This window comes from Sinohyriopsis cumingii, chromosome 17, assembly GCF_028554795.1.
Source record: "Sinohyriopsis cumingii isolate HCF-2022 chromosome 17, ASM2855479v2, whole genome shotgun sequence".
Taxonomy (NCBI): Eukaryota; Metazoa; Mollusca; class Bivalvia; order Unionida; family Unionidae; genus Sinohyriopsis; species Sinohyriopsis cumingii.
The window spans coordinates 35,102,151-35,117,435 of NC_142977.1; the positions used below are offsets into that span (position 1 = coordinate 35,102,151).

At 36.4% G+C, this 15,285-nt stretch overlaps 1 protein-coding gene across 2 annotated transcripts in view; it reads left to right on the forward strand.

Moving 5' to 3' along the window:
• Positions 1 to 15,285, forward strand: part of LOC149778411 (uncharacterized) — a 56,178-nt gene extending 40,893 nt beyond the window's left edge. For both annotated transcript variants that reach the window (XM_089938475.1, XM_089938476.1), the window contains exons 4-5: positions 11,139 to 11,242; positions 12,608 to 15,285. In XM_089938475.1, the coding sequence (XP_089794601.1) occupies positions 11,139 to 11,242; positions 12,608 to 12,893 (390 nt within the window). In that variant the 3' untranslated portion in view covers positions 12,894 to 15,285. The remainder of the gene's footprint in view (positions 1 to 11,138; positions 11,243 to 12,607) is intronic.

The following is a 15,285-nucleotide window of genomic DNA, read 5'->3' on the forward strand; positions in this document are numbered from 1 at the left end:
CAAAAGAATTCATAAATATTGCTCTCCAACATTCTTTACTACTAGATTTTCAAAAAGAGGTGGTCCATGAACTGCGCCAGAGTTCTATAAAACATTACTTCTAAAAAAAGAATTATACTAAGGTGATATTCTAAATATAGCTATTATATGAAATGGGTCTGATAAATTGCTATAAATGTAGCACTTGAAAATTGCTAAAACGAGCGATGACGAAAAAATACTCGATATCATCATTATGCAGATTGTTCATTTAGGAAGCAGCTTCGTCGTCGATGATCAAAATCCTAGTCTTACGCCTTGAAAGAGCATGGCCAATACACACGCATGCTGTATAACCATTCAACACAAATGATTCTATCAGCATACTACAATATACTCACTAAATCTAACAGACAAATAATAGATACATTCCAAACAGTATAGACGGAATAATAGCGAAGACGGAGAGAAATATAAAGCTGTTGAGAATCAATCAAAGCTAACGAGGTGGCCGTGTACCGAGAGCAAAATGTGTAATAGGTTATCGTCTTATTGATTTAAGATAATGACTGTTCAATAAATTCATATTTCAGTAGTACTTATTTACTTACATAGTACGTACATCTTTTTCTCCTCCACTTCGCTGCATGTAGAACATTGGCAACATACTTCCTATAAAGCTTTCAGGATAAAACTGGGAAATTACACATAACAGGGGCTTTTCACATACATGCAATATTGTGCTACCAAAAAAAGCCATAATAGTTGATAAATTAATTCAAATGAATCGAGATAAATGCAGCACATACAAACCTAGTGACAAAGCGAATTAATAGTTGAGAAATTAAATCAGCACCTTTTATGGTGCACAGGCAGAATAAAACAATATTCGCTTAGACTATACATTACATTAATGACAACTGACTTTAATAGCTCAGTTGAATAATCGCTGAAATTTGTAAACCAACTGTTGATGGGTCGAGATTCAGGTTCTCCAGAATATTTCGCTTATTAACCTTGACATTACCTCAGTATATCAAAACCGCGTAAAACACAGAGCACGATAAGTTCCAAACCAAAATAAAACAATAAAACAATTAAAATTCCACGTAAGGTTTAAAATGTCAGAATAACATTAGACAGGGTTGGCCTTGAAAAAAATATTTATTAGGAGCCTCGCGACTCAATAGCAAACAAACGAATAAACAAATAACCAAACATAAGGCCAATGGAGCCACCATGTGTACGAATGAAGAAGCAGCATAGTTCAACCGGAACGCCTCTGGAAGGAGTTGATCTCGCGTATGACTTGCATAACAACCGGCTTGAAACTAGCGACAAAAAGTCAGAATTTTTGACAATATAATATCGTGTAGGATAAATATATGAAGTGTCATTCTTGGCAGTAACGTGTTTCCTTCATTTTTATTATAAGTCTTTACGAACTGAAAAGAACTTTTGCTAATATCTTTGGCTAAATCTCTTATCTTACTTTCATGAATATGAACAATTTATCAGCAGTATAGTAAAATTTCTCTCACGAAAGAATTTCTAGACGAAAATCACTCTACATGATCAATCGATTCCAAAGCATGCTGGAAAAACAAAAAAGGAAACTTTTTAATTTAATGTGATCTGAACATTATAATTAATTGAAACGACGAATAAGAAAAACATGAACAGCATCATCATGAAAAGATGTTCAAATTCTTGCAAGAGAAATTAACATGAGCACAGCTTTTAAAATGGTAACATTTCAAACATGCATTTACAATTCAAAGACACTGAACCACACTTGAAAAAAATCATAATTCTTAAAATATGTACTAGTTAAGAAGGATCTAATTATCAGACTTATGTAGAGACCAACACAGGATGGAGACAATGATGGAAACAGAAGTTTGCAACAGATAAGGACATATGAACATAATTAAAAGACGTTAAACAAATTATATAACTAAGCGGTTGCTCGACAATGTACATGTCAAATATGGAGACTAATGTCTCCGAAAATGTGCTGAGGTCAAATACCTTCGTTAAAGTAGAAAAAAAACATGTTACTTTGATTCTATTATGGAATGGAAAAATATAAGTTGGCATAAAAGATTGATCAGAAATGTATGTCAGCACGAGTAAACAAACAACATGAGATGAAATATATATATAAGAAGTGCTTGAATTGTTGTCAGTTCTTAAGAAACATTATCAGAACACAAAAGAAAGAGTCAATATGTATAATGCCAAAAGTGGATCAATTGTAAAATGTAGAAATTATCACCATCATTCGAAAGTCCCGCATGTCGTTACTGGTCACTTTCAAAGTTTTGTGATACTGTACACTTCTTGTAGGAGACAATGGTCATAGAATTGTGATGTTACAAAAGAACCAGGTAGTCCGGGCAAAGGAATCCAGCCTAGCATACATTATATGATGTACCTGTCTGTAAACCATTTCAATTCACAAATGTGACAGACATATAATTTACAATGGTACTGATTAGATGCGTGAGTTTTAAAACTGTTTTCTTTTTTTAGGAGGAGATCAATCTACGAGTAACTGAAAAGCATAAAACACGATATCACATAAACCTTTAATTCAACAAATACGTGTTACGTTTGTCAGGGTGAAATATATAGAACCGGAGATGCGTGAGACTGTGACGTCAGAATGCTTGGCCAAACTCACTTAAAACAAATACAGTAGTTCCGTTGTTCCGTCTACACAGATTTTAATATCAGATGCCCCAAATACACCCAACTATTTACTCATAATTTGTCAGGTTATGACAGTGATCTCTTCCTCAAGACGCTTGTGAAAAATCACCGAATGATGAGGAAAATGAGAAATCCAGCAATGAAGAAAATTAAATTTGATTCTGGAAGGATTGCATAGTACATAGGTCAACACATGGTCAAAAGAAATACTAACTAAAAGAACGATCAAATTTATAGACAGATTAGGTTCTCAGAACAATCATTACAATGACTGGCTAAAAGTTTAAATTCACTGAAACTATAAAACATTTTATAGACATGCAGCCAACATCATTGAGGAAAGATGTTTACCTATATTAATATATTGATGCATTTAAACGATTAAACAAAACTATTATAACGATGAAACAAAACTGTTATAGCAATAAAGAAAAGTTTTACTCAGAGAACAAAACATGTCTGATAACGATTACATGTATATGCACAATGTGACGCTGCTTCTAATTGAGAATACTCGGTAACTTTAATGACTACTACGTCTAACAAAGACACTCTGATGCTGTGTGACATTTTCGAGGAGCTCAGGGGTGGAATATAAAATTTACCTACCTGACCTAGCGCACTATTATATTGCACGCGGTTAAATGCCAGCTAAAGAAATTTAGATGAAGTATTATTCACTTGATGGCCGCAATCGCTTAACCGGCTTGAAGCAGCTGTTCCGTTTTTTAGTGCCGTTTTCTTGATATTTGTGCTTGTTGCATGTCTTCATCTACGTTATTGTGTTCATTACGTATTGGCTGTTAAATTCGTATGTGTTTTTTCATCTCCTTGTTTTGGAAATGAGAACAATTAGACTTTTTCTTAGCTGTCTTGCTCCACTGTTTTGAAACAAACCGCCATCACGTGATACTCGCCAGTCAACTCGTTTATGCTACGATGGACCAACATTAATTGCTTTAAATTATCACTCCTTGGCTCTCCAAACTACATTCTGCTCTAGACTAAACGAACTGGGTCTACATTCATCATTACCTAAAAGTAGTAGAAGCGAAAAAAGAAACGTTGTTTCAAAGCTGGCCAGTGTAGAACAAGAAGAATAATTCCAGTTATCTCCCTTATTTCGGAACAACAATTTTAAAAAAAATTCGACCGTTAATTTAGATAACCTAATTCAAATCCCTATTAATTCGTCAACCTTTGTGTCAACTATCCAAGAGATACCTCTGCGTATTGCATTATTCAATGCCCAGTCAGTAGGACCACCGGAAAAGCGCACAGAAATAGTTAATTTTATCAACGACCAGAATATTGACGTCTTCATCCTGGCAGAAACATGGCTAAAAACATCAGGCGATGAGCCCAAGTGTGTGCATCTAACACCCACTGGTTACTCCATCAACTAGTTTCCCCGTAATTCTCGCGGAGGTGGAATTGTTGTCATCACAAAGAACTCCTTCATCAAACGTCTTAACCACACCACAACATTCAATTTCGACCACACATCTTTTGAATTAGTCCAAACCACACTCACACAGGAGCAAAGGTCAGTCCATTTTTTCTGCCTATTCCGCCCTCCTCTTAGTAGAAAAAACAAGCTGGCAGACTCTTTCTTTTTGGAGCAGTTTCCGAATCTCCTGGACTATGGAAATTCGATAGGCGGCAACCTGATTATTCTTGGAGATTTCAAACTTTCACTTTGACTGTCCCGGAAACCCAAATACATCAGAACTCATAGATTCCATTAATATTTTCAACCTCAAACAGTCAGTTAACCAACCCACCCATAAACATGGTCACATGTTAGACTGGATTCTTCATAGACCTGATGATAACATTCTACGGTCCTCCCTGGTATCCCATGACCTTGCATCTGATCATCTCTGCATTATATGCCAACTTGACGTACCAGTACCTAACCATCCACCTTTATCTGCTACTAAGAGAAACCTCCGTATGATAAATAGAACCAAACTAATGCACGACATCGAAGCTAACCTAACAACTTGCTTACCTCCTACAACAGAACAACTCGATAACTGTCTCCGTTCATTGCTTGACAAACATGCCCCAGCTACCAAGTGAAGAGTATCAATTCAAAAGTGTTCTCCATGGTATAGCAGTGTTATGGACCAGCTTTGCACTGCTAAAAGATACTGCCGTAAAGCTGAGAGGCTCTGGCCTTCCACCAGACTATTCATAAGCAAATCTATGGAGCCGCTAAGAAGATTGTCACAAATATAGTCCATGGAGCGCGAAATCAGCTCACTACACTACTAAGATCATGGAAAATTCCAGCTGCAAAGAGCTCTTCGAGATTACTAACAAGCTAATGTCAAGGAACAAATCTACACTACTTCCAACTACCTTCTCTCCAGTCGACCTTCCGGACATGTTTGCAAATTTCTTCCGTGACAAAGTACAAACCATTAGAGATAAGCTTGACACCACAATTTCAATTGACTCGTCGTCACCATACAGTTGGGATACAGAATTTGAGCGGCAACCATTAGCAGCATTTGAACCTGTCTCTATGGATTTCGTATGTACAATCGTGATGAAGAGTGCACCAAAGTCATGTGAACTTGATCCAATTCCAACATCACTGCTGCTTCAGTGCTTAGATCCAGTATTGCCTTAACTAACTGATGTTATTAATACCTCTCTCTCTCTTCTGGGGAATTCCCATCATTTTTCAAAACTGCCATTGTAAAGCCTCTGCTGAAGGAACCAACACTAGACCATGACGATTTAAAGAACTACCGCCCAGATTCTAATCTCCCATTCATTTCAAAAATCTTAGAAAAGGTTGTTCTATCCCAGCTTGTATCTCATCTAAATTCAAATAGTTTTCTTAGCAATGTACAATCTGCATATTGCCCTTGCCACAGTACTGAAACTACTCTTCTAAAAGTAGTTAATGACATTCTCTCTGCGATGGATAGCGGAAAGATTACAGTCCTCACCCTCCTTGATTTGTCTGCAGCATTTGACACAATAGACCATGATATATTACTTCACCATCTCCAGCATGTATTTGGCATTCATGATACAGCCTTACTGTGGTTCAAGTCCTACTTGGTCAACAGGACACAAATTGTATCTGGAAATGGAATACACTCCAGCCCAGTTGATCTATGTTGTGGTGTTCCACAGGGGTCTGTTCTTGGACCTGTTCTCTTCATTCTGTACAATCAGTCGCTCTTAAGTGTCATACATCATCATCCAGTATCTCACCAATTGTACGCTGATGACACCCAAATATACAAATCTAGCCACCCAACTGAAGTTGATGATACCATCCAAGGTGTAGAGAGGTGCACATTTCATGAACCCTTTCAAACTGTCTACATAGTCTAATAACATACTGTTTGAATTCTACATGTATATTCATGCTGTTTGGCTGCACCATTACTGTTTGTAGTAGTATGACCACTTTAACTTTTCGTCCTTGCATCATCATAACTGGTCATGTTTTAGAGTGGACAGAGGATCGGTATGGAATCATTATCTAGGGCAGTATATGAATACGACGGTTTTATTTTGAATCAGAGTTTATGGTCAACTTCAAGTGTACGGTTGAATCTCTCAAAATTTGTACTTGAATATGGTCTCGTGCGTGTTGTTCAAGTTTGGTCAATGCGAAGATATAGGCGCATCTCTTGAAAGGATTGAGACTCATAATGTTCCCTCGATTAAAGTGTACTGACAGTGTGCTCCGAATCTACATATACTGTTGTTCACAAATCCTTACACAACGGGTTACAGCCACTTGATCGGGTTGCTGCCTTGCTCGCTTAAATTAAAGTGATGAGCGTACATAAGTACATGTGCCACTGGTTTATAACTGCACCGCAGCCTGATAATTATTTCTGGCGGAAGGAAACAGTGCCTCATCCCCCTGGCTTTTATGCCCTCAAAGAGTGCTGATAATTTTAGCCGACAGCTGGCGAAACATAATGTTTCATGCTAGCTGAGTGGTAGGCTGACACGAGCGGGAATAGACCCAGCAGGCATTTATGTCTAATGTGTATTTTATTTTCTATTTGACTTGTTTTGTTGAGTGGGAATGGAACCTACACTCACTCAATTAAAGATTTGGAACATTTATTTTGGTATCCGGACGTGACAAGGAAGGGAAGGCGCGGGAAGGTCGTCGTCTATTGTCCTTGGTGGTGTCCACTGCATCCAGGTTGGTGTTTAAGGCGAATTCTGAATTTTGATTTATTATTGAGGCCAAAGAGAAACTGATGCTATCCTGTGTTGTTATTGATGTTAGTAGAAGAATATGTGAGAGAGATATAATATAGAGAAAACAATTCTTCTCCCCTAAATTTGAATATTATTATTTGGTGGGGGTTTCACTAGATTGTTTGGGATAGGCGGGCGACTTTGCTGATCACTCAGGTCTCTATGGACTGGAAAAAGTCGCCCGTCATAATCTGTTACCTAAGTTTGATATGGGTTTTGAAGGGAGGGAGGATGCAGGTTTTTTTGTTTAGTTTTGTTCTTTTTCTTTTTTGGTTGAATGAATGAATAATATTATTTGGGTGGGGGATCGTTTATGGGGGGCACTGTAAATTTATGGGGTTAGGTGGGCGACTTTGCTGATCACTCAGGTCTCTCTGGACGAGTCAAAGCCGCCCGTCCTAGTTGGTTTGCCTAAGTTTGTTATGGGTTGGGGTTGGGGGTATAGTATTATTTTTATAAGACAGGCTTCTTTGCCGAATAATCGGGTCTCCTGTGACAATTCAAAGTCGCCAGCCTTGTACGGTTATTTAATTAAGTTATTGATTATTGACTATATCTTATTTTTGAGTCCTGTTATTTCTAGAAATCTTAATATATTTTGAGTAGTTAGGTGCTTATTTGGCTTAGATGTATATAGGAAGTCTGGATACTTATAAGGTGATCTAATTTCCTTTTGAGCTTTCTGGAAGTTGTTCCTTGCTCTCCTGAATTTGGTGCAATCATTGAATATATGGCTGAGGTCTTCTACAATTGTGACAGTTTATGTTTACTGGTTTTGGACTAATATATTTACCAAAACTTTCTGCTAGTCTGGTTTTTCCTGTTATTATTCGGTTAATGATTGTTTTCTTCAACACTGTAGCCCTTGGGTGGTTTAATGGATCGGTCTACTGTATTTAGAATTGAATTCAGTTTCCTACCTTTTTGGGTAGAATTCCAATGTTACTGCCACTTTTGGTTTATATAGGTTTTAACAAAGCATTGTGCTCCTGTGGTATTATATTTTAGTGTGGCTGAACTGGGGTCTCCTGATTTTATTTTTGCGACCTTTCCAGGTATTCCTATATGCGATGATATCCACATAAACTCGATTATTTGGTTTTTGAGGATAATTCTTTGAGCATATAGAAAGCCCTGTCAAGGAAAGGCTCTCTTGTCCTAGTGTGGCGGTTTTTGATTGAGGTGATTATACTTAGGGAATCGCTTATAATGACAGTTTTTAGGATGTTATTGTCTGCGATCAATCTGAGTGCTTCGTTGATTGCCCAGAATTCTGCGGTGAAGACTGAGCAGTGATCTGGTAATCTGGTTCCTATTTGGATGTTGTATTCTGGGATAACTATTGCAACTGCTGTTCTTCGTGGTTCAGCTGAATAGACTTTAGTGAATCCCTCGTATGTCGTTTGAATGTCATTTGTTATTGTTTAAAGTTTATTTTCCTGATCAATGATCAAACTTGTTGCTGTATTCGGTGGTTTTAGTGTTTATGCTTGGATTAGTTTGCATCCAAGGGGTTTGATCAGGTGGCTCGGTGTATTCTTCCTGTTGCTCAAGGATATGTAGTTTTTCCCTTAGCTCGAGGACTAGTATGCCGCCTGGTTTATTCGGTACTAGTTTGTGACTAAAAGTGATATTACATTTGTTTATGGCGATTTTGGTGGGGTGTGTATTTGGGTGGTTATTTAGCCGAATTGAGTACCTGAGTATCATTTCTTGCCTTCTCAGGTACAGGGGAATTTCCCAGTGAGAACTTGGAGCTCGTCTAGTGAAGTGGACGGAAGTGCTTCGGTGCACACGATTAGTGCTTTCCGTTGGACGGTGTCACGTTTTCGTAGGAGTGTTTGTTTTGCTGAGTTGTAGACTTGACAACCATAGTCCAATTTGGATCTTGTTAGGGATTTATAGATCGTGAGTAAGGTTTCCTGATTAGATCCCCATGTAGTTCCTTTTAGATTTCTTAATAAATTTAGGTCGTTGCTGCAGCTTTAAATTAGTTGGTCTATGTGATGGTTCCATGTTTGGTGGTTGTCAAAATAATATTCCTAGGAACCTTGATACCATAACATATTTGATTAGATGGTCCTGAATATAAAGATTTGGGTATTCTAAATTATAGTTGCGTTTTGGGGGAAAAATGATGGCTACCGTTTTTTTTTTTCGTGCGAGATTTTGAATCCCCATTTATCTGCCCATTTCCCCGTGTTCTCTAAACTTTGTTGGATTTCTTTTATAACTGGTTTGCTGGCGGGATTACCTGCCCTCCAGATGCCGCTATCGACGGTAAATTATGATAGGTTAAATCTGGTATTGCGTGTGTTTGTGTTTTGTTGTTGTTTCTTCAATTTTAACGTAGCTTTTACACTTGTTCAGTCACATAGTTACGATGTCTACAGTGTGCAGTTCATAGTGATGTCTAGCACTCAAGTACCATGCCACAGACATATAGCATGATGTCGACCAATCCTAAAACTAACCTCTTAATGCTGAGCGCCTAGCGAGACACCTGTTAGTGCCATTTTTATAAGTCTTTGGTATGATTCGGCTGGGGTTCGAACCCACGACCTCCCGCATCCGAGCGGACGCTCTAACTATAAGACCTCCGGAGCTGTCGATCTGGTATTGGACTGACCTCTGTTCATTTAGTAAATGAATCGCAGATGATAATATATTCCACCCAATCGTTAGTTCCAGGATATGGTTCTGGCTAAACTCTAAAAGCACTACATATTCTGCTATAAGTAGATTCTACGATTAACCATTTTTCAATTCAATATAATTTATTTTAATTTAGTATCGTTGAATTTGTTCTCACAATTTATTGATTTTTGTGAAAGCAACTGTATCTTCAGTATCGTAGTAAAGATTCATCAACTACTCTTCTTTGTCGTCCTCCGCAAATTCCACTTTGGTGAATCTCTAAAGCTTGTACAGATATCGAACGGATACTATAAGCTTGACAAATGGTCTACTGACGTGACCATCAAGACGACAACAAATAACCCTTATTTTTCAAAACTTGTCAATATTATTTCTATATTTTCTATTTTGGCGTTCTATAGGTTGATTCAAGCATGGCAATGTTAGACAGCGAGTCACCTTGTGATGTTTTGAATGCAGCTTTATTGCATGTAACAACAACTTCTATATCTGATCTATATTAACCTGGTAAATATGACGAAATCTTTAAATACTTGAATGTAAATCTGTTGATTTATTTGCATTTAATACGTACGTCTTGATGCTGTACAGTTTTAAACAACCTTCAGAATGCTGCGTATCTATCTTTTCTCATCATCTAATGCAATCTGTAAATCAGCATAGTTCCTTCCCGAAGGGTTGATCTGCATCACGTTTGATGCTGGAAATAGGCAAGTTAACATTTTAATTGTTTGGAATGTTCCTTGTATCACAACTTACCGTCATAACACTTCGTTTCCATCCAAACCTGTAAACATGAACACGTTGCGTCATAATATTAGAAATTGTTACTTTAATGTTAAACTCGTTGAATATTTATATCACCCCCCTGAAGTATGTTGAGCTTATAATAATATATGTTTCATTTTATGTTGTTCAATGAATTTCATTTATTTTCGGTTATTTCAAATGGCTGCAATTGATTCATATTATCAACTCCGTTTAAGGTGAAAGTCATATCGCAAATATCAATCTGATATGATAGTGTCACAGTGGTAAAAGTTCTTGCACAATTCTTGACCACCGAAATGAAATTCCAGTAGTATAGAAACTGGTTCAGCAATGATGTTTTGTGTATTTAGGCAGTAAGGGGATTGGTCAAGCTGTAAGTAGATAATTAATAAGGGAGCTGGAATTATTCAGTCAGTCAGTTGTGTTTGATATCTTTTATTTAGGTACAGCCCACGCTCCAAAGGCATTGCTACGTTAACATACACTAGAGACCCAGTTCTCGCATAAACCAACTACTATTTCATCATTGGCCTTTAAAACCATTCAACAGTTTATAAATAAGCTTCCCACCTTTTTGCACACTTGTTATGTACAACAGAACTAAATCAGTGCATTAATGGAGTAATGATACAAACATGAACGAAACGAAACAACGTTTTAAAGACTAGTACATGTCAGTTCAGTCCATCTGCTGCCTCTGTATACGTATTATATTGAATGCCTACCAATCTGTATTGTATTTATTTATGCGTGTTTGAATTCAGAAATTGGGCACAACAAACCCAGTAGATACAGGTAAGGCACTGGACAGAGATACCGTACAGTCTCTTCAAGATATCCTCAGAGACGCTCAGCTGCATTCCGAAAGGTAAGTCAAAACACCCATGAATACTCACATACAAACTCATCCCCCCCCATATATGATTGCACTATGACATGTGAATTACACTTTATATTATTCTTAGAGCGACTAATTTACAAGCATAGGGCACGAGAGAGAGAGAGAGACAGAGACAGAGATAGAAAGAGAGATACGTCATAAAATCATATTACATTTTAATCATATTACATTTTAGAGATTTGGCAATATTTACAGATCTGACATACTCAGTTGTAGGTCGACTGCAGCCTAAAGTGTACCGTCAACTGTTGAATGAAATACAAGGCATATTGTCCCTTGTGTAAATCGTCACTGCTACAGTTGCATATTGGTATGTGCCGCTACAGAATATACTGGAATCCATTCCATAAGCTACCTTTGATGAACAAAGTACATTTTGACAAACGATGCACAAATTATTAAAGTTTTTTGGCAGTAAATATAATTAGATTTCAGTGACAAAGATGCCTGGGATGATATTTAACAAAATAGTAATACAGATTATCAAAATAGTAATACAGATTATCAAAATAGTAATACAGATTATCAAAATAGTAATACAGATTATCAAAATAGTAATACAGTTTAACAAAACAGTAAGACAATAGGCGTCATCATTCGTTACAGTACTAGTACAGTTGTCGATAAATATCGAATCTATAAGTTAATATTTCCATTTCCTTTTTTTACTTCAAACCTGTGAAGACAACATAGGTTAAAAATATTTTCTAATCCAGTTCGATCCACGCAAAGAGAGGTGGTTTTAGCTATTATTTATTAAATTTAAATTATAACTTCTTTTAGGGTAATGTTTACCTAAATGTTCATAAAAATTGAACCAATCTACTACTGAATTAGTTAAAATAATCGTGTGCGTCTAAATCGACTTAAACTGCAGGGCGAATTGGTTTGGAAAGAAACAGCAACACTATTAAAAATAAAAGTAACTGAGGTGCATTACTCATTCAAATATGTTCGACACTATCTATTATATATGCAACATTAATAGGTCATTATTGGCCTCTTTAGATGATGACTATAACATAGGGACAGTTTCATTGCAATCTTTGAAAAGCTGCTCGACTGGCAGTTACAATACTGTGTGATGCATGGACATACGTAAGAGCTCCCTTTTCAGCATATATTACTGGAAAACTCTGTAAGCCTTGATTTATTTATTTATTTATTTATTTATTTATTACATCAGTCTGGTATATGAATCGTAACTATTCCTTACCCTGTTAACGTTGTTAACTTGACAACTTTTTATACATGACCCAAAGACAGTAAATCCAAATATATTTTCCTCCAAACTTTGCAAACTGACGGTATTTGGTTTTTACATATTTCCAGAAGATCATCAAAAGATCTTAGCGTAGATGCCCAGTATAGCAGAGCCCAGAAGAAACGTTTACAGCATCTGGAAGAGTTCTTAAAAAACCTAGAGTCTGAGAGGAGGGAGGATGAATTCGACCCCATGAAGGTTCTTGAATGCCGTTACCTCCGATTGTCCCACTACAATGTAGAACAGCTGGAGCGGATGGTACGCGAGAGTGGCCGAGATCCTGGAATTCATTGTCATTCTGACCTTAGTAAAGTAAACATCTTTGAGAAGCCAAGTACCAGTGAACGCATGTGAAAACGACATATTTAAATAGTAAACATTGATTATTTTATTCGTTGATAAATGTACACTTGATAATGTGAACTCGCTATTTGGGTTCCATGAAGTTAGTGCCTTTATATTTTCTCTATTTATATTGTACACCGATATAAGCATCATCTTTCTCACACGGAGAAAATTAACACCCTTCATTCTCCTCCCTAATCCCACAAAATTTTGAATAGTGATTGAATCCTCATGTTTAATTGGCAAAACTGCTCAATTTCGTAAATGCATTTAAGTGATGTTTCACTATCATAGGACTAGCAAAGAAAACCATTTGAACGTACGTATTGATTTTTAAGCATCTATGTGGTTTTTACTCGCTGAGGCATCAGTGGACACAGCTCTCCTACAACCTTGGAATTTTGGCTTTCCCATAAATAAGCATTCACATGTACATGCCCTCTTTTTGGTTGTTTGAATGTAACTGAATTTGTTGTGTGAAAAACGTCACGTACCAGTCAATAATTCCATATTTCGTAATTAATTAGCCTGAACTGAAATATTGTTTGTCAATAGATATCAATATCCCGCCATCTGTTTAAATATTTAGTATGATTAAAGGTATATAGCCTGCCATCTCATATGTTTGAGAATCTAGCTTTGTTTTGGATCTGACGGAAATATACCTGTTGATAACCAGTACATGTGATCACTGGTACTGTATCTTCTTAATACGCACGTGACTTCATTTAATCCAAATCCTTTTTATCCTAAAATTGTTATTTTGCATTTTCTGCTCTTTGTGCTTCTGGTCAGTATTTAATGTAATATTTCTGAAAGCACATGACGATAGCCGTTAGAGAACGACGATATATGTAATAAAACGTGACTACAGTATATGTAATTAAACTTGACGATCAATGTAATGAAAACGCCAAGTCCAATAAACATGATACAAGTTTTCGCTTCGATTACATTTAGAGTCACGTTTTATTGACTTTGATACTCTTATTACATTTTATAGTACAATAACTCGCGTCAGAAGTGCCGTCCTTACGCATTATAAACAGCAATATTAGAAGTCATCGACCTCATGTATACGGAAATAAACACAACTGCAAACTGATTGTAATCTCAAATCGTTATAATCGTCTCTTTCTCTCTGCTAGAGAGAAAATACATACACAGTCATAGTTAAAATGCTTAAAGAGGACTGGAAATTAATATTACAACTCTATGGTCGTCAACAAAGTAACAGAAAAAAATGAGAACCTACAAGTTCTGTAAAATTCAACAAGTAATATTTTTCCCTAAAATTCAAAATAAAAAATGTAAGAAGTGCTTACTGTTTTGCGAATTAAATCCCAATAAGCCTAGAATATCTAAAACAAGTCAAAATGATTAAAATTCTGAATAAACTTTTGTGGTTTTCCAAGATAAAATCGAGCGCAGGAAGTGTTGATATGCCTATGATGGCCTGTATCGTAGTGATGTGCCAACAGTCATTTGTTGAATCACAATCCAAGAATATATCCTGATTTGCATGTCACTTTAATTTCAAGTCTATATTTCCAAGAATAATATTCTTTGAACACTTTGCTTTATTAGAGAAGAATAACTAGAATTCAATGATTTGAATAAATTATTTTCAGTCCAAATATAATACGGACACAACACTAATAACGCTTAATCCGATCAGATCTTACAGCACGAATGGATAATTCATAGATAAACAAGATTATATAGCCTTCTACTTGACCTCAGGTCACAACCTCTAAGTAAAACTATTACCAAATGGAATATTTCATTCTAGAAAGTTCTCCGTTACTAAAATTATAATATTAAACGTGGTAAACATAGGGTAGCCAGGCATTTCATTGGGAATGTCCAGTGTTCCGGACTCAGATTCAGATAAACATAATGTTTACAAAATCAAAAATAATGATTCAGGTCAGGTAGAAAGATGAAAGATCCACGTAGGATTGAACATGATAGGTGACATATTTTCGCTTTTTTTTGTTTGTTTTGTTTTTGCTGAACGTTTGGGGAAGAAACAATAATAAGCAATATTTATCGTTTGAATACTTGATCTTTGGAGTACCAATCATATATGTGTGGTGAGTGTGCCCCTAAATACCCTCTCGCACTGAGGTTTAATTGTTGCACTCTTGAGCGAGATTATTTGCATACATATAATTATATTTTTAATGTCATCAGCAAGCTCCAATATTAATATAGTCATCAGCAAACACCGATAGTTCTATGGTCATCAGCAAAGCACCGATATGCCTATAGTCATCACCAAACACCAATGTTCCTATAATCGTCAGCAAACACCAATATTCCATCAGTAAACATTAGTATTCCTGTCGTTAAACATTAGTAATCTCTTACGCACAAAATCTGATACCACAACTACGCT